This window comes from Apteryx rowi, unplaced genomic scaffold, assembly GCF_003343035.1.
Source record: "Apteryx rowi isolate R43461 unplaced genomic scaffold, aptRow1 scaffold_796, whole genome shotgun sequence".
Lineage (NCBI taxonomy): Eukaryota > Metazoa > Chordata > Aves > Apterygiformes > Apterygidae > Apteryx > Apteryx rowi.
In genome coordinates, this window is record NW_020451089.1 from 237,275 (window position 1) to 262,784 (window position 25,510).

At 35.8% G+C, this 25,510-nt stretch overlaps 1 protein-coding gene across 10 annotated transcripts in view; it reads right to left on the minus strand.

Moving 5' to 3' along the window:
• The window catches only part of MCPH1 (microcephalin 1), a 135,906-nt gene extending 113,598 nt beyond the window's left edge, over positions 1-22,308 (minus strand). For 6 of the 10 annotated variants that reach the window (XR_003257289.1, XM_026088910.1, XM_026088917.1 and 3 more), the window contains exons 1-9: positions 22,216-22,308; positions 19,899-19,990; positions 17,416-17,534; positions 13,226-13,307; positions 12,430-12,550; positions 12,013-12,153; positions 9,890-9,982; positions 6,622-7,638; positions 147-259 (exon numbers count right to left, since the gene is read on the minus strand). Coding sequence is in view for 9 of the 10 variants with exons in the window: in XM_026088910.1 (XP_025944695.1) it covers positions 147-259; positions 6,622-7,638; positions 9,890-9,982; positions 12,013-12,153; positions 12,430-12,550; positions 13,226-13,307; positions 17,416-17,534; positions 19,899-19,990; positions 22,216-22,234 (1,797 nt within the window). In the remaining variant the exon portion in view is untranslated. Of the gene's footprint in view, positions 1-146; positions 260-6,621; positions 7,639-9,889; positions 9,983-12,012; positions 12,154-12,429; positions 12,551-13,225; positions 13,308-15,676; positions 15,798-17,415; positions 17,535-19,898; positions 19,991-22,215 lie in introns of those variants that run through there. The other 4 variants (XM_026088911.1, XM_026088913.1, XM_026088912.1 and 1 more) reach the window with 4 other exon arrangements.
• Positions 22,309-25,510: the final 3,202 nt, after the last annotated feature.

Sequence of the window (25,510 nt, forward strand, 5' to 3'; positions counted from 1 at the left end):
CTTTGAACACAATTCACATAATATTTCAAGGAAAATAAGATTCAGAAAAGGTTTTTAAGGTGATAGTGCATAAAGAATGCAGTTTTTTTCTTTAAATACATTCAATGATTCACCAAGAAAAGAGCTTAATGTCTAGTTAAACTGACCTTTTGAAGTCTTCTAGTTTTTCTTAACCCCCCATTGAGCTTATTCTCTTGTTCATTAAAAAGTTTGCAAGAGCCATCAGTAACATGACACTTTGAAACTTCATTTTCATCACCTAGAAACCAAGTGTATTAAATTTAGAAACTTGAAATAAAACTATGATCTTGCAAAATGAAATTGCTACTGATTATTTTATCTAAGTAGAGCTATGTACAATTAAGAAATCCAAGTTAAACTGCGCCAATTATTTTTCTATTTTATTTCAATTATGGAAAACACAGTGACACTCAAGCATCTAGCTCAGTATTTCAGTCTCTGACCTTGGAAACAAACTTGTTGCAAAATTCCCAATTTTCAGTATTTTGAATATCATATTAGTCAGAACTAAAGTATCAGTTAAATTAGTTTTATTACAAAATTTGTAATTTCTCTGAATACACACAATACAGATATTTGAGGGTTTAAAGCACTGATGGCTAGATTCTTCCTTTCTAATTGAAATGTCAGTGCTTTCAGTATCCATTATGTACATCTGTAATGACTGGAAGGTCAAACGTTTTCAAATGACACTTTGCAAGCACATCTAACAAGTTGTTAGCAGGAAAGGAATAACTGCACATGCACACTTATCAGCCTTGTCCTTTAAAAAGGCACTGTCTGTAAGAATGTACTCTAATGTGGCTACCACAAAGCAGTATGTACTCTCATTGCCTGTTTTGTGAATGTGTATTTTAATTCTTCCCTGTTGTCAGGATGACTTTTATAAGCACTAAAACTTCTGGATTCATTTGAGAAAATTTGCTTGCATAAGATGAAAAACACACCTTTGATCTATCTTTTGATCAATGCAGCTTTAATTACTGAAGATTTAAAGTAGGTCATTTTTCCCAAATTTAATTCAATGGAGTCTACTTTAGGAAATTCTTTAATTATTATTTTTTAATTTCAAAGAAATGCATGAGACCAGTTTAATCCCTAATTATTAAACTTTAAGTGGTCTAAATCCATCTCCTCCTGAATAAGATGTTTTGATCATTTTTAGAAAATACTGAAGGATACTATATCCACATTAACTAATCTAACTGCATTTAATTTGGTCACATAAGTCCTCCAAAGTGAATTCAAGATACATATATAAGCATATAGCAGCCAAAAATCATTTATGTCTCCTCCTCTCAGCTACTTAAACTCTTAATCCTTGAAATGACAGAACAAAAAAAAAAAAAAAAAAGATGACAGAACACCACACAGACAGCAAACATTTTCCACTACAAATTACTTTCCTAAAATGTGTTAAGCTTTTAAACTAGTGAAGATTTCATCATTTCTTCACACTGAAGTTCCAAGTTTTATATTGGTTTATACTCAGTGTCACAGTAGCTTTGTGTAATAGAAGAAAACCAGAGCACGTTAGTTCCAAAACTCAAGACATACCTACACAAAGAAGAATCCTTCCTGAACTCTCAAATCAGCTGTCATGGTTGGCTGGCTTTTAGGTACAATCATTAATTTAAATTAAAAAGTGTTATTTAACAAATGGAGAACTGATTACTTAGCTGCATTAACTTTATTTTGCATTGCACTAAGGCTTATCATCTTCAATCATACAGCAAGACCAATGGCAAGAGAAATAAAAGATCTTGATGTGCCAAACAAGAAAAAACATTGCTAAAAAAAGAATTTAAATTTCTTTAACTCCTTTTATTTGTAAAATAGGACTTCTAAAAGCTGTTATTGAAAAATGCATTTTGGATCCTAAAAAAAAGATACAGAACTGCAAAGTGTATCAAGAGATTATCTACTGCATTCCTTTACTCTGAGCAGGAGAATATATTTACATCTTTGTTTAAAAGCAAGATATCACTCTTTGTTAAATTCCGGTAAGGATTCCACAATTATTGTAATCACTGAAAGGATCGAGCACTGTTTCATTTTTTGGGGCCAGAAGTGGTAAAATACTCCTTTTGCCACTCTTGGCCTGAATGCTCAAGCTCCTCAGCTCTTATTCTTAGGGACAGAGTCCAAAAACCAAATGCTTGGACCTCTTTCCAGTTCGGTTTCACTACTCACTGATTCTTTACGTTTACAGGAAAGTAGTAGTAGGGAACAAGATCCATTATCTCTTTTGGGTGATGCATCACATAAGTACCATTCTTTAAAATCCAGTTCCTATTTCCTCTCCTCTGTCTATCAGGACTTCTCAGCACCTCATAGCTTTTCCATCTTGTAGCACTAAAGGCTATCTATTGCCTGTTTTTCTCTGACTGCTGCTTTTTAAAGCACCTTCTTGGCCACAAGTGGGGAGTTTTCATCTTTAGTAGCCCTTCCTAGGTATTTCAGGTGAGGTTTACAGAACCTGTTGAAGCAATTCATCCACTGTTAGCTATCCCTAAATTTTGTCCAAACACTCGGCTAACTTGCATCAAAGCAGGCCATTAGGTCCCCTAAATTCTCTTCTGAAACATTGCGCAATGACAACTATCAAAATTTCCTCAAATCTGATAGTCCTCTGAAGTATTAGAAACCCTCTGAGTGGCTCTAATTTGCAATTTAAATTTCTCATCATTCATGATCACTTATCAATGAGAAGTTTTGATCCAGAAGAATATCTTTGAAATTCCATTTGATATTTTCTTCCAGCTGACAGCAAAGTAAGGATTAGCTACCTTGAGCTAGTTTTTGGTCAATCAAGTCAATCGTGTTCATATAATAAGAATTTTATCTAGAGTATAGCATTCTACTCTGAGAATATTGTAACAAACAGTCTCGCTGAAAGTAAACTATATCACATCTACTATTTTGTACTTATCCAGAGTTGCTTACCCTAACTGTGAACAAAGTCAGTCTTTCTCATCATTCTTAATCCTGTAAGTATGCATTTACAGAATATTTAATAACTTGTGTCATTATTTCAGGGTGGGCAGATATTAAGTAATGGCTAATCAGAACACACTTTCAAGCTCTCCAAAAGCTTGTGTCCACAGGGTTCTCAAAGAGACCCTCTTAATGGTTCAGAAACAATTTTATCTACTTTGTAATCTGCTATAGGACAAGCGTCATCAGCCTTTGTAATTCTAACATTGAAATAATCCTCAACCTATTTCTCTATTCTGAAATGCTTATCCTTTTTTGTTTTAATAATTAGCTACAATTAATCTTTTTGCGAAGACAAATGAAAGAAATCAAACAAGAAATAACTGTCTTCATCATCCCTTACTTGCTTAATAAAGGACACTAATAAAGTAATGTCAGTAAAAGACATCATCCAATACATTTGAGGGCTTTTCTTTCAAAACTGGAAAAAAGTTAATAAAAGCAGATCAAATCTAAGCAGATTCAAATGTGTGTTTTTAAAGAAATAGATCGTATTTTAGCAGCATTAAGCACTCATCTTGAAATTCTGGACCTAGAATCTCAGGTAAAATTCATTCATCTAAATAAATTCAACTTGTTCAACTTTGCAACAAATAAAGATATTCTAGATTCCTCATTTTAACCTTGAACTAAGTCCAGTAGACTGTAATGGATCTTAGTTTGCATCTCTTGCCAAACAAGATAATACTTGCTTTCAACATTCACCATAAATATCTAAAATTCACTCAACTGGGTTAACTTTATTGTTGAGACTAGAAATAATAGTAAGTCCAGGTTCAAGTTTCTAAGTGATTGTTAGATGATAAAATCTTAGAAGCAAGTAAGCAAGTGTTAGCATTCTAAACCATGTAGTTCAAGCGCCAACTTATCTTACAATCAGCCCTACCAAAAGAAATTATAAGCATATGAACTGGACTTTGAAGCAATGCAATTCACAGCTTGAATGACATGGAAATTTTTAGACATCCCTTCTAACATAGATTTTTAACTTTCACAGAAAGTAACATTATTGCATTTCCATAAACTTATATTCACGACAGAGAAAACCTACCCATTTCTGACCCTGTAATTGCTGAAAATCTTGGTGCTGACATGCAAAAACCAGTTACACAACAGTTATTGATTGCACAGCACTGAAATATATCAAATGTGACTGCTTTAATCAGAAGGATAGAAAACTCATTTCATCTTCCTCATGGTTATTTCTGGTGAAAATGGGAATCTGAGTGGGAAAGTTTGKKTTTTTTTTAATATATTCTTATAACTCCTAATTAATTTCAACTCTTCCATCTGTGACAGATCTCTACGTAATTTATAACTTGAACAAAATAAAAATTAGTCAGATTTATGCTTGTGCTGTTCAGCAGAAGAAATGGATGGCCATGAGAGTGCCCTAAAAAGGAACTTCTGAAGTTTGCTACAACATAAGCATTAGGACTTGAAAAGTTAGTCCCTGGTTAGCCTACATATTACACTTCTATGTTAAAATCAAAGGTTGCAGTTAGTCTATACACAGAATGCTTATCAAAATCTTACTGCTTTTCATTAAAGACATTGGGTAAGACAACCACTGACCTAAAAACACAAGGAGAAAATGGGCAAGAAAAGTGTTTGATATTTAAAATATATACAGATATATAATTAAATCTTATATGGATATCTGAATATTCCTATCCATACATGTGATGAGTGAAGAGACCCCTTTAGTTTTTAAAAATAATATACTGTATTTACCACTCTTCAATCACCTAGAACATACGGAAAAAGGTCAACACAATTACTATTTATTTACTCATTAACATGAACAATAACTTACATTCAAGCAAAATAAAAATAAGAAAATATATTAAGTCAATATTTAATAAAACACATGATTCAACATTACAACATCACAGTAACTAGAAGTTTAAAACAAGATTTTCATTTTTCCCACAGAACTTGTATTATTACGTAAAATACAACTCACTTTGTTATCACTCTCTCCCATTTTCAAGACAGCTGACTTGAGCTGTCACGCTCAAGGTTCTACTTGACTACCCAGCACATGCACAAAGCTGATGAAATCATATTTTCCTTTAAGGAAAATGGCCATCACTGATAAATGATATTATTAAAATCACTAGAGGGACAACTTGAGATTTACAAAGTTCCTAACTAACCAAAAGGGAGAAACAGTATAAATATCTGATAAACTCTTGTTTGTTGGATACTGCATTTTCTTCTCCTCCAAAATCTATTAGTTTAAGCATGTTGACCAGTGAGAAAATAAAAGTGTAGCATGTTGAAACATTGTTCATACTGAATCACTAAAATTTATGTTAGAATTGAGTCTCCTCATTTGCTTTTGTGATTAAGGAAAAATTGACTGGTTTTTGACATTAAAAAATACATTTAAAGATCATCTTCTAGTACATGGCCACATGGTATAAAACATGTACAGTGAGTTCATACACATGCGGATGTACATGTACACTTGTATGAGCATACACTTGCATCAACAATTTTTTCAAAACTATGCTATAATGATGTGCCCCAGGTATTAATACAGACATAGTGAACTCGACACAACAGCTCATAGTTCAGCAACTTAAATCCCACAGATACTTGTACAGCCACCTTTTAGTTTTTCTACCAGATGATTTCATAAGTCTGATACCAAGTCTGTCCAGCCCTTTAAATTAGTATTAAATTTACCATAATTTATTAATGCACTGTTCCAGAAYTTTCTGGGAAAAATCTGGCTAAAATATACAATCATAATTACAAATAATTAACCCTATGTAAAGGCTGACAGACAGACATCAAAATACCAACACCTGGAAGTAATTACCACAATGCAAGTTAGGAGCATTTTTCAGTGAAGTTCCTGAGACGCAATATTCTAATCTACAACTATATTGAAATAACTGAGGCTAAGCCAACCTGAAAATGCTTAAATATAGAAAATATTCTTTAAATTATTAAAAACTAGGATCAGTTCCATATAAAAAATTTTGGTTGAAAAAGGTGTTTGTTTTGCAACTCTTGCATGTGCTCTCTAATTTCTAACTCAGTCTTCATTATAACACAAGTTAGAAATTGCTAACTTCAAAATTAGGTTTTCCTAGAGTTTTTAAGCCTTTAACTGCAAATAATTTGAAGTAGCCATTTTAATTTGTGAAATAAAAATAATCTAAGCAAGGGACCCTATGATTAAAAATTACTTATAACCAATTTACAAGAGTACCATAGCATTTAAAACAGGAGGACTGTGGTTTTTAAGAATACTCTAGAAGAATAGCAGTTTACAGAATCCCAGGTATTAGGGGAAAAAGAAGGCTCATATACTTTTGTTGCATTTTGTGAGCACAGTTCCCTTATTTCTCGGTGCCTTCTTTATATTTGTAATGTATGGGAAAATAAATAGGTGTTCTTTTGGCTCCCATGCACTCACTTATTTCATTCAGAAAAAAAGTCACCACTGCAGCATTTTCTTCTTTTGATGTAATTCTGAAATACATTTTCCCTTGGAAATGAAAATTTATTTTGCAATTTAGTTGCACAAATATTTCTAATGAAGCATGATAATATCTTTTCACTTTCCAGTGCTATGCAGCAACTTACCAGTAGTGCGAGTACAGTAATTCATTTTGGTTCTGTAGGATTTGTCGTGAGCATGTCTAGTCACGATGTCAGAATCTAGAGCTTCTGTATTCTCAGCGTTTTCACCATCTGACATACAATTTAATAGTATGCTTTCCGAAGGTTCAGTTGGTTTGAAGTTGTTCTCTAATGAAACATCATTTGCTGGAATAGATTTTTCCCTACTTCTCTCAGAAGTAGCATGAGGCTTATTGAAACTCTCATCAAGTGACTCTATTTTTCTAAAAAAGTCATTGCGACAAACTTCAGGAGGATTCTGTGATTTCTTTGGTACCCATATCTGTACTTCATTTGCATTCAAATTAGATGATGAAAAGTAATCTTCATAAGACACCTCCTCAGTGCACAAAGGCTTGTTATATGTAGTAACTGCTTGCAGGAACTCTTTTTTAGACCCTGACGCATCCAGTTCTGAGGTAGCTGGTTTCAAACTAGATCGTACTTTTGGTTTCTTCTTCCTTTCGTCTTCAAGCATACAATCACTTATATCAACAGGAAAACTTCTACCAAATGAACATGTATTTAAGTCTTCACTGCTCACTGGTGAATTAGAGTGACTGCCAATCAGAGGAGGAGTAGTATTTAACTGGACTATTTTTTCAGAAGGAGTAACATGACCCAACCCCTTGATCTGGGGAAGTGAACTTTTGTTTGTGACTGAAGGAGTTATGGTATTTTCACCAATCCGATTTTTGTTTGGAAACTTTTTAAAATCTTTCTTTTCTGAAGACAGTTTACCATCCAACGTGTGTTGCAAAATCTGTTTTTTACCTAAGCATCTCCTGCTAGATCGCTTTGGGGTTAAACTCTTCTGGTCATAGCTACATGATGGAGAATTCAGTGACGCACTCATGGAAATACGTACATCACTCTGAGTATCACAGATGTGTTCAGCTACCTCTGTTTTCCGCCTTTTGAATTTATCAGTTCCCCAAAGATCATCAAAACTTGAGTTTAAGCAGTCTTCCATCTGTTTTTCTGCAAAATACGAAGAGCAACAATATAAACATTTAACACAGCAGAAACAGTTCAAAATTTCTTAGTAAAACAAATATGAAGTTATTGAAAGAAGTAAACAAGTATTTAGCCATATATGTCTGAATTGTGGCTAAGTTAGTAACAACAATTAAACAGAAAATGGATTAGAAACAAAGCAAGTTCTATGTTGGCAAGGAGTGAGAATAGCACTAGCTAGCATATCTTCTTATGTGGTAATAAGTATCCCCAAATTCTGCTCTGCTTCTTTAAAACAAAGCAGTAGAAGAACTCTCATTCTTAACTATGTGGAGAAAATAGCACACAAAGCACATTTACATTGATAAAGCTAGCTATAATAATACTGGAAATTAAATAAGCATTTTTGCTACCACAGCATTACCACCACCACCTTGTATTCTCCCTAGAGTTAAGATGAAGTTAAATACAATGTGGTATTACTGTACCACATACATCAAAATAGTATATTAAAAACAACTAGAATATGGAAAAATGTATTGTTTCTTATAGCTATTTTCATGAAGCAACTTTGCAATGAAATGGGGGTAACATAGGATCTATTCACAACTCTTTGCAAAAATTTCCTCTGGAACAGGCTAGAACCTTTAATTATTTAGAATATGCATTTAAAAATCTAGCTCTCCTGTACTCTAAGGTCCTGCACTCTAATATTTACTGCAACAAATATTTATATTAATATGCACTGTTGGGTGCAAAGCTTCAGCTCCTTACTCCTTCTGTAATTGCTCCTGTAGGTTTTAGAGGAAGTCTTGATGTTAATTGCTTACTAAACATAAATACTTTTAAACATACAGTGTAGCCTAGCTAAATTCAGAATAATGAAAGACAYGGAGAGGTTTCACATGACATGATCAGACACCCAAAATGACAACTGAAAACATCTTAATTGATGTCCTCTAATTAAACTGGATTCTTCAAATCTTTTAATCTTTATTAACTAATATACTCTCCTATGTCTCATAAGTGCAAACAAAAGGGTCACCATCATAACACCTCAGAAATAGAAGCTATGCTGGATCTCTTAAAGGGATGTGCAGGTCTTTTCTTGATGTAAGATTACATTGTGCAGTCAAAATGCTGGGGAACAAACTCAAGATGAAGCTCTCAAATAATAATGTCCAACCTTCTCAGCACATGATTTATTCACCAAGATAAAGAGTTTGTTGGCATAGCTGTGCTACTTTCAGAATTGAACTATTACTTCTCCACAACACTGCATTAAGAAATAACAACCAGTCTCAACAACGGCTACAGAACCCTGCTTTGTATAATTTTTGCCCCTATTCTCATTTAGGGCACAGTGGCAGAATTTCTGTATGTCGTCAATAAAATACAACATTTGAAAAAAGTTTAAGCTGTAGCTTACTCTCATGGTAGAACAGAAAACTAGTCAGGCCACCCAAGGGCCCCTCATAATTAATTCTAAAAGCTGCAGTCAATCATTAGCATCCGACTGCTGTTCATGTCTCATGTCGGTCACATGAGCAAAGAGATCTGAAGTATGCAACAGCAAAAATAAAATGAATAAAGATGCACGCTGATGTAGATCAACCACCTTCAGAGTAACCATCCCCCTTAGGTCCTACTACTATGCCAAAACACATGAACAAATGCCTAGCTTCCTGAGCATCAGAGTAAGAACCTTGATAACATGAACTATTTAATTCATCTGCAACCATAAAAAATTCAAAAGCTGATTTATTTTTATTCTCGTCATTTGCACTTTTGTCTTCACTCCCTGAATATTTTAGCTGGATAGCACATTTGCTTTTCTTCTAAATTCAGATTTTTACATTGTCTTCATCATTAAAATGTTTCATATCTGCATTAACATGTGTTGAACAGTTGTCTTCAATTCTCTTTTTTGCTTCCTAAATCACACTGTTAAACATACACATTGTGTTTTATACAAGATCACTGCAAGAACAGAAAAACTGATAGAACGCTAGGATAACAAGCTAATGGGGAATTGGATGAGAAAAGAAGGGAAGATGACACAATCAATCCAGCAGTAAGGCAGGGAATTTATCCTAAGTGATTTTTCATGCTCCATTTTCCCTGAATTCTTAGTTCTACATACTTTATCAGTTAAGAAACCTAAAATAATTCAACTTTAAATATAAACAATACAGCAAACACAAAGTTCCTATTTCAGTACACAATTATATCACTGCACATTCTAAAGTAAATATACAGAAGTTGTGTTAATTACCTGGCAACACATCTGCTGAATCAGTTAAAATGCAGGTTGACAGGTGGCAGTCTTTTGGTGAATTACATGGAGGTATCTGAGATATCTGTGAAGCTAGAAATTGATTAATAATAGATCAGTTAGCCCTATCTGCAAACAAACAGATTTTCATAGCATCTAATCATATTTCAAACAGCTCAATGATAAGAGATAAGTGATTGCTTTGATGACTAACTATAAACATACAAATACTTATCAGACTGCTTAGGCAGTATTTAAAATTAATATCACCAATAAAAAAGCCATTAGATAGTCTAAAATTTTTATCTGATTTCTAGAAAACTCAGCACCATTTTTTTCTGAAACCAAAATACAATTGATGAAATATAAGGACATTTCTAAGCCATCTGAGGTTTTTTTTTTTTTTTTTTTTTTTACTAAATAAACTCAAATTCTGCAATTAGCAGTAATGCCTTGATATAGGAGAAATGCTTTTCAAAGATTTTGAAGGTATTACCTTAACACTTCAAAACAAAACATAAAATACAAGCCATGCTAAAATAAATTAAGTTTAATTTCTCATCCATATGCCACTAGTTCTTCACATTCTTTCCATAAGAATTTTTGAAGTGATAAACCTCAAAGTGTATCTGGTATAGACTTTTTGAAGCTTCAAATATTACTATAAAATATGATGTACATTTAAATACTTATTTTTTTAAATACTAAACAACAAAATTTAGACCTCATTCATACTTTTACTGAAAGGTAACACAAATGCTAACACAGAATAAATATCTGTCCAAATGAGTTGAAAGCTGAAATCTAGATATAATTCACTAGGATCTGTATTTTGAAGTCATCTAGATTTGCTCAACTGAGTTTATTTTTAAATCCCATTCTTCAGTACCTAGACATATGGCTCATCAGTTTTGGACTCCTTTTTAAACTGTTGGCCTGGGAGTATGGAAGCACTCTTAACTTTAAGTACTGAAAAATCTGATTATTTGTTGAAGTGAATACTGCTTCAGCAATAAAGCAAAACTTAGAAACATGTAATTTTAAATCTCAGTGCTTTTAATAGTTTATACCTGATCAATTAAATATTTAAGCCTTCCCATTAGTTCAAGGGGACACTGCACATCATATTGAAGTACTTTAAAGAATCAGGGTCTTAAGTCCTAAACTTTGTAATTTTAATTTTGCAAAGTCACTGTAGACAAAAAATCAAAATCTTTGTCAATTAAAGTGTTAATATTAAAACTTAACAGGAAATAAGATTAAGGATCTTGCTGTACAGTTGTAACAATTCACAAGTTTAGAAAGTCCAATTTATACATTAGTACTCTTGAACAGTCCTATGACTGTTCAAGAATTCCTTTTTGCAAAAAAGGTGTTCCACAATTTCTCCTACCATTTCAATAGAAGGAAATTAAGAGTTAAAACATTCACATCTACTGGAAAGGAGAATGTGCAGCCAAACTGATAAGGTGGTCAGGGGCACGGAATACACAGAAGGGCTCAGCTTCGAAAGCTCACTGATGCTCAGCTCAGTTCAAATACAAATGATACTCAGCTTTTGGGTCCAGTCATCATACATAAGAGGCACTGAAGTCAAATCATAACAAAGCAGCAGCTGTAAAATATATAATTCTTCAAATGGGCAGAAACATAGTTCTAACACTGAACTGCAGGAGGAAACAAGTACTACCTATTCTGTGCATATCATTTAGACCAGCAGCACAGTCAAAATAACAACTGCCTACCTTAGCRCTAGCTAGGTCAAAGATTCAAAGCTCCAACTGGCAAGCCTTCGTTTTAGTGAGTTATGGGCACTACTGGACTAATGCCTTTAGAAATGCTTATCCATGTAATGACAAACCCTAACTGACTTTGATGGTACCAGCTCAAGATCACATCCTTCTAAGGTAGTTAGGATAGCAAGTCATGTCTAGTTTAAGTATGTATGCCTTTGTAATTAAATATTTTCATTTCAAGTCAAGGTAAGCAAAGGTTTCAAGATAAGTAATGTATGGAAAAAAAAAAGCCTAAAGGATGGAGCAAGACAAAAGTGCCAAAATTCAGCAATAAAGATGGTAAGCCATTTGCACCTGTTTATGAATAAATAAAATTTAACTTCTTACCAGTAAGAGACAGATTTTCCCTCTTTTCCTTCATCTCCTTTATTCTTCTTTCCATTGCACTACATTGATCTTTTATCTTATTAACAGGGCTATATACAAGCGAACCATCATCTTCAAATAACAAAACTGGTATATCAGTTTCTACACAAAGAAAATGCATTTGTACATTAATCTGAAGCTGCTATAGCATGTATATATTAACTTTTTCAAAAGTCTTTTCTGAAAAATCAAACTTAGGTTCTACATACTAACATCACTAGATGTGCCTTGATAACACCACAAACCTGCAAACAACTCTATAAGAAGTAATTAAACTTTTTTACAGTGAGATGCATAAAAGCCATATGGAAATCTACTCTAAATGCTCTAAAGAAATAATTTCAAGATATTTGAATCTCACTCTAAAGTAGTTCTTACCAGCATTACCTGCCATTTTTTGTATAGCTAATTCTTTAGCCATCTGGTCCAGTCTTCTCTGCAGCTTTCTATCATTTTCTGGAGTTTTTTCAACAAAGTCTTTTGGCTGCATACATTTGTGCTACAAGACATATAAAACTATTAAGTATATACTATAAGACTTCCAGAAGTACTTATGCACCTATCTCTTTATCACAGTATTATCAGTTTATTGTTCTACACTATTTATAATTATCTCCTTGAGAGTCACAGACAACTGCAGAAGTTAACGTTTTCCAAAATGAATTTTAATACAAAATAAGTAGAAAAGGCCCTGAGAGCACTTAGGTTAGATTTCAGAAATATCTAGACTATGCCACCAGTCTAACTTTTTTTTGCTTGCAACAAAGCTAAAGCTTTAAAAAGATTTTTTTTTCTTTTTGAACACCAGGATTTTAAGATTTCCTGCAAGTCAATGGAACACCACTCACACTGAAGTCATTCTGGCTTTTTTTTTAATGGCCAATTGTCATTAAATTTTCATTTAAACCTTTATTTCCATATCTCTATTCACGAATAGAAAATCTCCACTTTTATTACCCTTTTGTCAGATAAGATGTCAAATCATCACAGCTATAAGCTATATTTAAAAACCTGCTCAAATGGATAGATACAATTTACAGTATGTTTGGAAACAAAACAATTCAAATGCCTGAGGTCAGGAAGTCAAGCTCAAAATTTAAAGTCCACTTAAACTGGGCCTATTATTATTWTTTTTTTTAAATTACATACTCACTTTTTTAAATTACATACTCACTTTTTTAATCAAGGGTAATCCTTCATTAGCATATACTGCAGGAAATAAAGATTCATCAACACGTACTCCAGTTTCTCGACATCTGTATAATAAATTAGAACAATCAATATCCTTTTTTAGGATGAGAACCTTTATTGCAAAAAACTTGTCCGAGGTCTACATGTGAAGCACCAACTGTTCCTAAGTTTGTCTTTAGCATTACTACTACAATGTTAAAAAAACATAACTATATCATACCTGCTTAATACAGGACATTGTACAAATTTATTTGTCCTAATGATGTCCTCTAAAACCGCTGCATCAGTGCTCTGGGTTATTCCCTGTGCATTCAAAATTCCCTTTATTCAGTTCTTCTGACCAGATTCACATGAACCTCAAACCTTGCCCTGAATTTTTTGGGTACTGTAGCGCTAGTCTGGCTAGAGAGATACTTAACCTTAACTTGCACACTTCGATGACAGTAATCTCCCAACTACAATCTACAGAATATCATGAAAATAGAAAGAAAAAGGAAATGCTTCTATTCACACAAGTGAAGAGGGAGGCCTCACCTGATCCTGGCTTTTACAATTTATCCATTATTACCAGTTCTCTGATTTCCAGCCTCCCCCCAGTCCAGGGGCAATCTATATTTATGCAGACTTATTTTTCAACCAAATTTATACCTTACTCCTAGATTTTCCTGTCTCTTTGTATTCACAGACTGACTTAAGAACACTGGAACAAATGTTATCTTGGGGTATGATACAATCAACCATAGTTGTGAACGCTGTGGATAATGCTGAAACAAGAATTTGGTTATTAATGCAGAACCCCTTACAAAAATTTTAAAAAATAAGTTTTTTGATCAAAATAGCCAAATATAATTTCATTCCTGAACAGTTTTTTCAGTAACAAAACCGATTATGAGAAAGAGTATGGAACCTTATGGACTACACTAGAATTTCTCCAGAAATCATATAAAACTGTGATTCTAGTGACACCTAGTGATCTAACTGCTTTAAAGTTCATATTTTTAGAACTACAATCTAATGTTCAGAGTTACTCAGTTTTGAGTAAAAAAAAAAAAGCCAAACAACTACATATAATTGTCAACTAACCAAGTTTAGAGTTCCCTGGAGCATCAAATAGAGATGCTATTCAACATCCTGGACTTCAGTGGCTATTATTAACCTCTAAATAATAATCATTACAGAGGTGCAGGCTACATTAAAGTTTAAATTAATACTCATAGAAGCTAAACAGAAGAAATTTATGTATTAAAGAACTTAGAAGAATTTTTTGCTTTGCAAACAAATCTGAGTGTAAATGATTTAGCACATCATACTTGTGACAGGAGCAAGTTACCTTATTAAGGAAACACAAGTAGAGYTTCCCAACTGTATATTTGACTTGTAAGCATTAAGTCCTCTCGGACTTAATTTGGACACAAAGATTTCAGCAATTCTATTTTATGTAGCAAATTCTATTTTATGTATTTTCTTTTAAATTGCTCATTGAAAAATTTTTTTAGTGCTTCAACTCAAATGTCTCATTGATTCAGAAAGTGTCACCCATTTTGAATTAAATTTGCAATTGATCTGAATGAATCTTACAGCAAGTCCATGATTCTTGTGCACTATTCTTAAAGACAGACATATCTACCATTCTTAGAAAAAAAATGAAAAAATCTGAAAGATGTTTTAATACATTAACTCTACTCTCTGCAGTTATGAGTCTTATTGGACTTTCAATTGTCATTTTTATAAGCTTTCAAAAAGTTTTCTTTCCTTCTCAATAAAATTACTTCTTGTTAAACTGTAGAACTGCATTCACTTTAGATGCAAATAAAGAGAGGCTTGCCCTACAAGGTAGAAGCTTCTAATACAAGTTTCAGGAACATCACCAGAGAGAGAGCACTCAAAATCTACTAAGCATCCAACAAGACATCACGCAATAAAGAATACTGCACAAAATTTTGCATTCTAATAGCTTGCACTGTTTTTTATGGACAAGAGTATTATAGTATTTCTCAAACCGTAGGGTATGTTCCTCTTAGAGGCACAAACAGTGCTCCGAGAAAAATAATACTAGTGTACACATAACAGTTTCAAAGTAGAGGACACATTAGCTGTTAAGTGGGAGAATATTTGGCACAAAGCAGAAATGTCAGGAGATGCTGGAGTAATTATTTATGACTTACTTCCTTACTTCCTTGTTTAGTGGTTTCAGAGATCAACCAAAGAGAAGAGTCCTATCAATTCTTCACAATATGAAGTTTTTAAAATAAGGACAAGAATATATCATCAGCAAATGTTTCCAACTCACTATTCATCCTCTCCATGTAATTTAATAATATGTTGGACCACACAAGTCTCAGCACATATCCCTGCAAGACTCCACTAATAAGCTTCCTCTGTTAGCAAAACCAATGATTTATTCCTGCATCTTAACTTTTTTAGAGTTACTTACCCATTCGTGGACATTCTTTCACCACATGGCTTATTAAAGAGTCCTTCAGAGGCATGCTGACTGCCTTTTATAGGTCCAAATAGATTATATCTTATTTTCTTTGTCCAGTTCCTTATGGATTCCTTCAAAGGTGTCTAGCATAGCCACAGGTCACAACTTCCCTAAACAGAAGCTGCACTGATTTTTCCTTCAATTGTATTATCTGTTCTTTTATTTTACTTAAACTATTCTACCATGCCAATTTCTTTCACATCTTTCTAAAATCTGTTTTGATAGAGCAAYTGCATAGGACTTGAGCTTTAAATAGTCTCCATGATACCAGCAAGGATTTTATCCCCTTCACTGTCTTGGTTTCTTTTTAAACAAACTTTCTCAGTTTTATGTAGACTCCTTTTTAAAGTTGAGTATTGTAGAGAAATCGTATCCCCATTATGACAGTACATCTTGGAGGCTCCTTTGCAGTCGCTCTCATTCTTCAGTTGCAGATGCTACTCATCTGATTTTTTTTTTTTTATTAAACTATAATATATCCAAGTCCTAGAATACAGTTCCTCTGACTAAGGTTCTAAATTCCACAATTAGCCATCTGAGAAGCATATTTAATTTTATAACCAAAGATTCACTGCTGCACTGACCCTTAATCTGACATGCACTCAGGTAGCCCCAGGTCACAGAAGGAAATATTCATATAAACAACATTTTATATCACTCACATTCAGTTTTGAGAACTTACAACACATTTTTTTCCTCAGTATTAAAGCCAGCTGGATTGTACAGCTTTAGCTACTACATCTGATACGCTAATAAAAAGTTTGTTTCTGCGGAACTGCCTGATTTTCTTTTGTGGCTTTAGATACTGGTGTTGCTTTTTTATTTTTCTTCTTCTTCTTTCTATTTATGCAGCGGATGTTTCTTCACACATGTAGCACTTTACCAGTATAGGAGAGGGCCTTTTACTTAACCTATATTTTTCTTTCCATTATTACAGCAATTCATCCGTTGGAGTGTTTGAGTAGAACACACGCACATTTTTAAAGATTTTAAGTGTTGTTACAGTTTATCTGAAATCCAAGCTCAGCCTCACAACCACTTAGTAAACTCAGAGGAAAAAACATGGACTACAAGCAAATTTTCTCACAGGCTTGCAGCAAGGCTTAAATTTGATATATTTTTTTTTAGTTTAACTTTTCCCATATGGTAGTTGAGAATTTTCAAGCAGTGCCATTCTGACCCTGTCACATTTAAGAGCCATACTACATATGGACCTTTTCCTTACTTGCTAGGAGATACTCTGTCTATGGGAATTAAGTTCAATTACCTCCTTCATTTTTGTCCCTGATGGAATCTGGGGAGGTGCTATGCATAGATGATGAAATTGCCTTTTCATATGGAAATGGAGGAATTCTATCCAACATAAATATCTGGTCTTCACTGCCTTGCCTATGAATGCCATCTGAGAGCAAAGGAGTGGAAYGCTCAATGGTTAACAACTATGCAACTACTTTAATAACACATTTATTTTTCAAGAGAGAACATTCTACCTTTTTGGCAGAAGTAATATGCTTTACAATAGGAATAATGTCATCATAGCAAAGGGATCATTTACCCATAGATTTATCACTATTTCAAGTGTATAAAAAAACCCAAACAGGTACTGTATTTTAAGTTCTTAAATAAAACAGTACTAGAACACATTCTGTCTGCAACAAGTCACATTCATTATATTCAATACTACTCACTTCTCCACCCAGAGTACAGAAACTATTTTTACGCCAGTCTTCTGTGCTTTTCTCCATGTAGCCAAACGTCCTTCTTTGAAGACTACATGGGTCACGTGCTTGTTGAAGGTTTTTGAAACCTGCAGAAGTACACAGAGAGCTCATCTTTCAGTCTGCTAATTAGAAAATGCTAATGAAACTAGATAGAGTAGTCCACTTTTTCTGCACAAAACATTAACATAAAACCTTTCTCTAAACATGTCAAGGACTGTTTTGATCTTTCCCATCTCAGCAACAAAACCTGAAGCAACCAAAACCAAGTCTCATTAGTCAAGCCAATGCACTGCCTTTTTTTTTTGGAAGCAAGTACTCCTGATACAAGGCAGACTAGAATAGCCTTTTGATTTCAAGCTTCTTTTCTCTAGGTTACCTTTTTCATCTCCCTACTGTAGCTATATCACTACTTTTTCAACATTTTTAAGTAGCCCAACATGATTTTATGCAACAGCCAGCACAGAAATCAGTTGTCATTATCCAAAGAAATCACCATTACATCTCTTCTATTTAGCAAAGCTATCACGGGTCCAAAGAGAAAAGTTAACCTCATCTCATCATTAAAGATCACTTCTAGTTTTGAGGGAGTCATCATGGAAGGGTGGAACCATCATGAACTATAAATGAACTATAAACCTTTTCGCTTAACAAGTGAGATACTAAAACCAAGTCAGAACAGCTTGTGTCATACCTCACAGATTTTCATTACATTGTACAACTGTTCAAAAGTCTTTAGATATCAGTCTCTATTGACAACCAAATGAAAGCCTTTCTAGTTCTAGCTACTCCATTCTTCACAACCAAAGTTTCATTTTGTGGGGACTAAACATCTACGTATAGGACAGTTTGATCAGTTGTTGTGATCCCACTTATGACAATATTTTACAGCAGCATCTTCTCAGCACAACCGAAGAGCAGTAGCTGTGTAGCTTTCTGTTGTGACTCTCAATTGCACCACTATATTTGGCTCCCAATATACTGGATCTGTGTTTGGCTTTGAGAAAAAGCTATTTGACTTTTCCAAAGATTTTTCTAGTTGTAAGCTGATTTACCTCTTCACAGAAGACACAAACCATGAGATTTTAAATATCTGGTTATACAGGACCAATGATCCTCTTTTGGAGTAAGTTATGACTCCAGATATAAGTTCTTAGTCACTTCGGCTAGCATCAGGCTCACAGCCTATGTCTTAAGGAGGCCGCATCCTTAGATGTGGCTTTGCCTCCAAATTATGGAGAAGCACCACTTTAAGCTCTCCTCTCATAACAAAACCAACAGTAAGGGTACAGCTGCATGCAGCAGTCTCCCTCTCCTGCCTCCTCCCTTAACCCCAAAGGTTCTCTGACACTTAACTGACCTTACCTTGAGATGACTCAACCACTCAACCAACAATCTAGTGGGAAATTTTCTCTCCTGCTAAAGTGAGCCAATTCAGTTTAATATTATGTATTATGTAATAATATCAGCCCAATAAAAGCAAAGGGAGCACCTGGCCAGGAATCAAGTGATGAAGGAGGAGGACCACCCCTTTTCAGTCATAGCCATCTGCTAAATAAGCTCATTGTATCATCTGCTTGTACCTTTTAACGCATTCAGCTACTTTCTGATCAACACAAAATAGGGAAAGGATTTTGAAATCTTTTGTTTAGTCATTATTTTCTGTGAGAGAAACCAGAAATCATCAGAACAGAATTCTACACGTCTGATAGAACAATTTAAAAGAACATAACAAGAAATATTTCTTACTCAAAAGATATATATTGTGAGTTGCATTTGCTTTTATAATAAAACCAGTTCTTCTATTCTGTCATGGCATCTCAGCTAAAATCATACAGAAAGAGGGGCTTCAGGGACAGAAGCAAAATTTAATAAATTACAATGAGATACACCTAACACGCCCATTTAAAAAGCACTGGGAGTTCACACAAACGTTAAGAGCATAATGTGGGCTGTAAAAATCTCCATTAACCAGTGATAATGTGCAAGAAGGGGAGATGCTAGTCTGACTTTAATCTCAGGTTGAAGTTTTACAGCTGGCAGTTAAACATCTTTTGCAGTTACAAATCAAGCATGTTTGATATGGCAAGAAATCACTCAAACATACACAAAGACTCTTAGATGAGTTTTTACTGGTACTTTCTGTAACTGAACCACATTTGCAGGAGAGGGAGAATAAAATGTCATGGTACGTAGCATACTAATATACGAGGAGTATGTGTACACACACATACGTACACAAATACACATATGCTTTAAATGCATTTCCCATCCTGCCACTAGTAAGAATTCTATAGCACCTTCATCTGTTCTCAGGTCTGCGATTATCTTCCTTCCTGCACTTCATAACTCACACCACAAATAAATATACATGACAAGTAGAATAAGTAAACTACAGTTTGTAATTAAGAGCCTTCCTATTCCATTTGTTTCAAAATAAATAGTTTCCTTACTTTTGCTCCCATATCAAGAAGTTGCTGTTCAAAGGTTTTTGAGTAGTTTTCTGTTCTGTTAGATGACCAAACATCTACAAACGCTGAAATACCTGGATCAGAGAAAAGTTACAAACAGCCATGTAAGTATACTGAGATACAACTGGTTCAACTGTCTTCCCAACAAAATTCTGCTTTTATACATGTTGCATTCCCCAGCAATCATAGCTTTTAATAAACTGAATATCATACCTTAGCAGCAGAAGGAAAATTCCTTTTAAGAGTATTTAAATTAGCTGTAATAGAACAAACTATTACATTTGATATTTGTTAAATAACTTAAAACACATTACCTGCTAATCAAGCAATACAGTATCTTTACATGTCTGCTTATCCTTACCATTATTTAAACACTGCTAACCTTTGAGTCAATCAAATTTTAACACAAGTTATTCCAGAACATAATGGGAAAAATGTAATGGAATTATTACTTAAGGACTCCCAACTGACTTAAAATTTCACTAGTTCCTTATTTATATTGAATAACACAACTAAGTACAGATCACAAGCCTAATATAACAATGTTTCAAGTCAGTTGTTTTACAGGACTTTTTTGTACATTTACACAGCTTCCTTTAACAACCAGATTCAGAATCTCTTCAAGGAATGAATCAGCTTGACTGAGGGTTTTTTTCCCCCTGCAAAAACAACAGAGATGTATTGACAGGGAGGGATGAGCAAATTAAACTCATAGCAATCCCTTCATTAGTTTTACCTAGGATGGGCATTAGACTAAAAGATTTATAGCTACCCTRGTCATACCAATTTCTTCTTTGAGTAGCGACTCATTAGGAAAATTCCTAGAAAACTGGAAGGCTGTTAGTGCACCAAGAATAACTTTAAACAAACTGCAGGCCAGACAACTCTCAGAACTAATGAATAAAATTGAAAATGCCAGTGTAAGTGTTATCCTTGGCAAACACTGTTTATATATCTTAGTTAATAATGAATCGGAAGTGCGTATGTAGTATCGTCTGTCTTCTCTCAAAATACAAAACAGAATAATGCTGAAACAGTAAAAGTACTTTTATAAAGATTAACATGTTATTAATTAGCATGTTATAATTGCTAGACGTTTTTACCATATAAGAGAAACAAGAAACACAGAGCACTTCCTTATCTTAGCCCGATCAGAGGGGGAAAAAAAAACAACTGATTATCAACACTGTGACTTCAAATACACATGGGAACTTAGAACAAGTCTACTATCAATTCTCTTTTTAATTATGTCCATTTTACTACTGGACCAGGGCAGCTTTTTGTCAGAGTTGCTCTGTTTTCTTTGGCTGCTCTATTGTGAAAAATACTGCACTTGTTTTAGGAAAAAAAAAAACACAGTAACTTCCTCTCATATCAAATATTTTTATAACCTTTTCCGTTATAGGTCTGCTAGAAAAATAGGTTGGAGAATATCAGTAAAGTTCTAACAAGGAACTTGGAGGAATGCATGTACCTACTATAAAAGGTAAAAAGGATTTAAAAAAAAAACCAAGGAGGATAAAAATCCCCAAAGGATAAAAGGTATATTTTGCATTCTAATTAGTCAATTTTAGCTAACTAAAAACACTGCTGCAAAGAGAGACAAAACACTTTGTAGTTTTTGTACAGTAGACAAAAACGAAGATGAGAAAGGGCTTGGAGTTTTTTGCTTTTTTTAAACTAGCTCTGGGAAGGGAAGAGCCAGGTTCTTGTAAAGGGGCTACTTATGCTAGAAGGCCTCAAGAAGGCAATGATAGTGAGGAAAAGGGAAGCAGAGGGCAACCTAAGGAGGCCTAAAGGGGCTGTGGGGGGACCCGGGGCAGGGCGTGCCGAGGGCAGTCACGGCGCAGCACCGCCGCCCCGAGGGCGCCCGGGCCGGGCTGCGTGGCGGGGGATGGGGCAGGGCGCGCTCCCGCCGCCGCTTTCCGGCGGGCCTGCAGCGGACCGGAGGGGCAGCCCCGCTCCCAAACGCGCTCCGGGCCGCCCCCTGCTTGCGCCCGCAGAGCCATGAGGCGAAACGAGGCGGACGCGGCGCGGGCGAGGGCTAAACCCGCGCCAGAGGCCGGGGCTCCTCTCCGACCTGGCGCCGGGCGGCCCCGGGAGGGAGAGGCCGGGCGGGGAAGGAGGCGAGCCGCCASCCCGCAGCGGGCAAGCCCGGCCCGGCCCGGCCGCTCTCCGCCGGGGAGCGCCGAGAAAACGGCTGGGGACGGGTCCGGGTCGCGCTGAGAAACGGGCCCGCTCCAGCCCCGGGGCTGCCTCGGGAGAAGGACGGCCCCCTCCTGTGCGGACGGGCCGGTACCTTTCAGGACGGACTCCATTCGCGGCGCGGCGCAGGACCAAAAAGTTCTGCTCTGCTCCGCTCCGCTGCCCGCACCCGCCACCGTTCAAACACGCCGCCGCCCGCGCCTGCGCACTGCGCCCGGCCCCTGCGCGCCGCCGCAGCGCGCCTGGCCCCGCCCGCCCGCGGCGGCGTGGCGGGAGGGCCGAGGGGCGGGGCCGGCCGTGCCGGGGACCGTTGAGCGGCCGTGGCGGGCGGGCGGGGAGGGAGAGGGTGACCGGGTATCACTGCTGAACGGATACCGAAGTCAGTAACCATAATTAGCTCTCACTTCCTGACAAATTTTTTAGAAATGTGTTTGCTTTGTCCAGCTCCGGTGGGCGTTAGTTTGTGCATGTGGGAGGAGTCATAGGGCAGCTGAATGCTGCTGAAAATAGTGTTTTGAAAGGTAAACGATAAATTAATATTTTGTGATCGTGTTTACCGTGAAGAATCCTCTGGAGGCTTCGCCGAGAATTTTTTTATAGGAAGGTGCGTCAGAGAATCTAATCGCTGTTTTCTGAAGTCTGTTGCGGCTCAAACTGCAGTGTGGGGAGGGAAAAAAACTGAGCAAGCCAACAAGAGGAGGATTAGCAAATGGGCAAGACTAGATGGTGTTTACCCAAGAGTTCAAAATTACCTGAGGGCAACTGAACTCTTGACTATAGTAAGTCAACCCTTAGTAAAAGCACTTTAGGGGCTTTAGTGCTAGAAGGTTGGAGGGAACTAAAAGCTAGAAAACTTGATATCTACCCTAGGAAAATTGATAAAATTTATAAAAAATTTATAAAATTTATAATAAAATAATGAAATTAGCCAGCACAAATAGATTTACAATGAGAAAAAATCAGCATACCTTTTTAAAGGAAAGCCATGCTTTGTGACTCTATTACACAGCCTACACAACTCAGAAGCACAGGACAAAACCAAGAACATTGCTATACCATTGTATAAATCAGTTCTGAAATCTTCAATGTGCTGTTCTCATTTCTTCAACTGTAAAAGGCCAAAGCAGAACTGGAAAGAAAATAGAGAAGCAAAATGAAGATATTACATGGTTTCCATGTGAGAAGTAACTGTTTACACAAGGACTTTTCAGCTTGGGAAAGAAATGGCAGAAGGAAGATGTCCTAGAGGTCTCTCCCAAATCACGAGCAGTATGGAGAAAGTGAACATGGAACGTTGTGTTCCATATGAGAAGTAGCAGGCGTCGAATGAAACAAGCAGATGGTGTCTCAAAAGAGATTTTTTTCACATTGTGCCTAACTGAACTGTGGAACAGTGTTCTGAATGATGACAAACTACATGGGTTCTAGAAACAAATTGAGCAAATTCATAAAATCCATTTTAGGACTATTAAAAATACACAAACCACCTCTACCTCAATAAGTCCCAGAACTGCACATTCTTTAGGCATCTGCTGTTGGAGAGAGAATGCTTATCTAAGTAGACTTTGATCTGGTCCATTAAGCCTTTCTCATTTTCATGGGCAGGCTCAAATCTTAAATCTTGTCCCCTAGGAGTCTACCTAGCAGATGGCTACACCAATACTAACAAAGATATCTAAATCTAAATATATAATATTTTAGCATTGGTAAAATCTGTTTGTTTCTAGGACATAAATATGACCCTAGCTCTGTGACATTTTTGGAGCAAATCTCTTAGTAGCTCCATCTTCTGAATCTGTGTCAGACTTCCTTTCACGTGTATTCACTATGTGAACAAAATGACCAATGAATATACGTGTGTGTGTATGTATACATATGTGTATTTACTTATACTTTATATTTCTGTCAGTAAGTTACATAGATATATGCCAGGCAGTAATGAAATATTATTTCCAAGGTTCTCAACCTTGGCTCAAGGAAAGGGGAATCTAGTCTTAATGCAGTGGCTATAAACACCATTGGTCTGAAGCCAACTCTGGAAGAGGAGGCGATGGAGATTTAAATGTACCATGTCAGAGAGATTCTGTTCTCAATACCATCAGAGATAAGCTTGTGCTTGATCAGAGTTCTGAAGTGCAGAGAGATAAGAAGATGAAGCAATTGAAGAGGTAGCATTTAATCTCTCAAAGTGAAACTCTGGTCCCACTGAAATTAGTAAGAGTCTTGTCATTGAATTAGTGTTTCCTTAGATTCAGGACCATTCCTATGTAAGATTATCTTTATGGATAGAATAAGTAAATAGCTGTGAGCCTTTCAATTGAGTTTGAAAATGCATGTAATGAAACTGGGATGGTCAGAAAATTAGCAAGCAGATCAAATTCTGCTGTGCATGTGCAAATAACATTAGTTCATAAATTGGCCACATCTCTGCGGATTTGCATGGGGACAGGAAACTGCAAAACTTCTGATGATTTGTAATTGCCTTAAGCTGATATATGAAAAGGGTGATCCTATCTTCACTATTCCTTGCAAAAATTATATGTTTTTGTGAATAGTTTCCAGATGAGTCAGCAGGTTTTGTAGTTGTTCAGATTAGACTTTAAAGGGAAATATGCTGAAATGTACCATCAAAGCTGTATGCTTTGATTCTCCACTGGTAGACATAGTGAAGAGCAGTGGCTACAAGAGGATGGAACAACTCACTGTCAGAGCAGACTAGGATTATTCAAAGTTACATTGCACTAGGGACACCCACCTTTGTTAATAAATATATACAATACCAAAAATATCCCATGAATTTACAGAGCTCCTGTTAAACTGCTAAAGTTTTGACCTCACTGTTACCTCAAGCTTTACCATTACTTCATTCTCTGATGGTGACAAAACTTCAGATTTCCATAGGTAGTTAATACCTATCTGTTCCTGTGCCAGTATTGTCTCTCAGTTTAAATAGCTCTTTTTCCTCCTTAGCATTCATTGCCCTGTACTTACAGAAAGCAGTAATATCTTTTTGCAGCTGTTATTTTACCAGTTTGAACACATAGAGCTGTTTTAGCTTTTGTGATGTAATGAACTCCTGAAAATGACAACAAATGGAGTGGAAGTCAACTTAATGTAAGTGCCCTCCTGCTAGGCTTGTTGTTAGGATTATGGATTTCAAGGTGTCTAAAAACTCCCTAGCTTCCTATATTTCATGAACTGTAAGATTAACATGGTTTCTCTACAGTCAATATCTCATATGACGTACAGTTTGTAGATTGCTGCACTGTGAAGAAAGGGTTTTACAGGTTATATTATGTCTAAAAAGGAAGGACCGTGAAAGTTGCATTTCACTTGACCTCCTGATCAAAAAGAATAGTCAACGTCCCAAAGAATCCTTTGAATAGCAA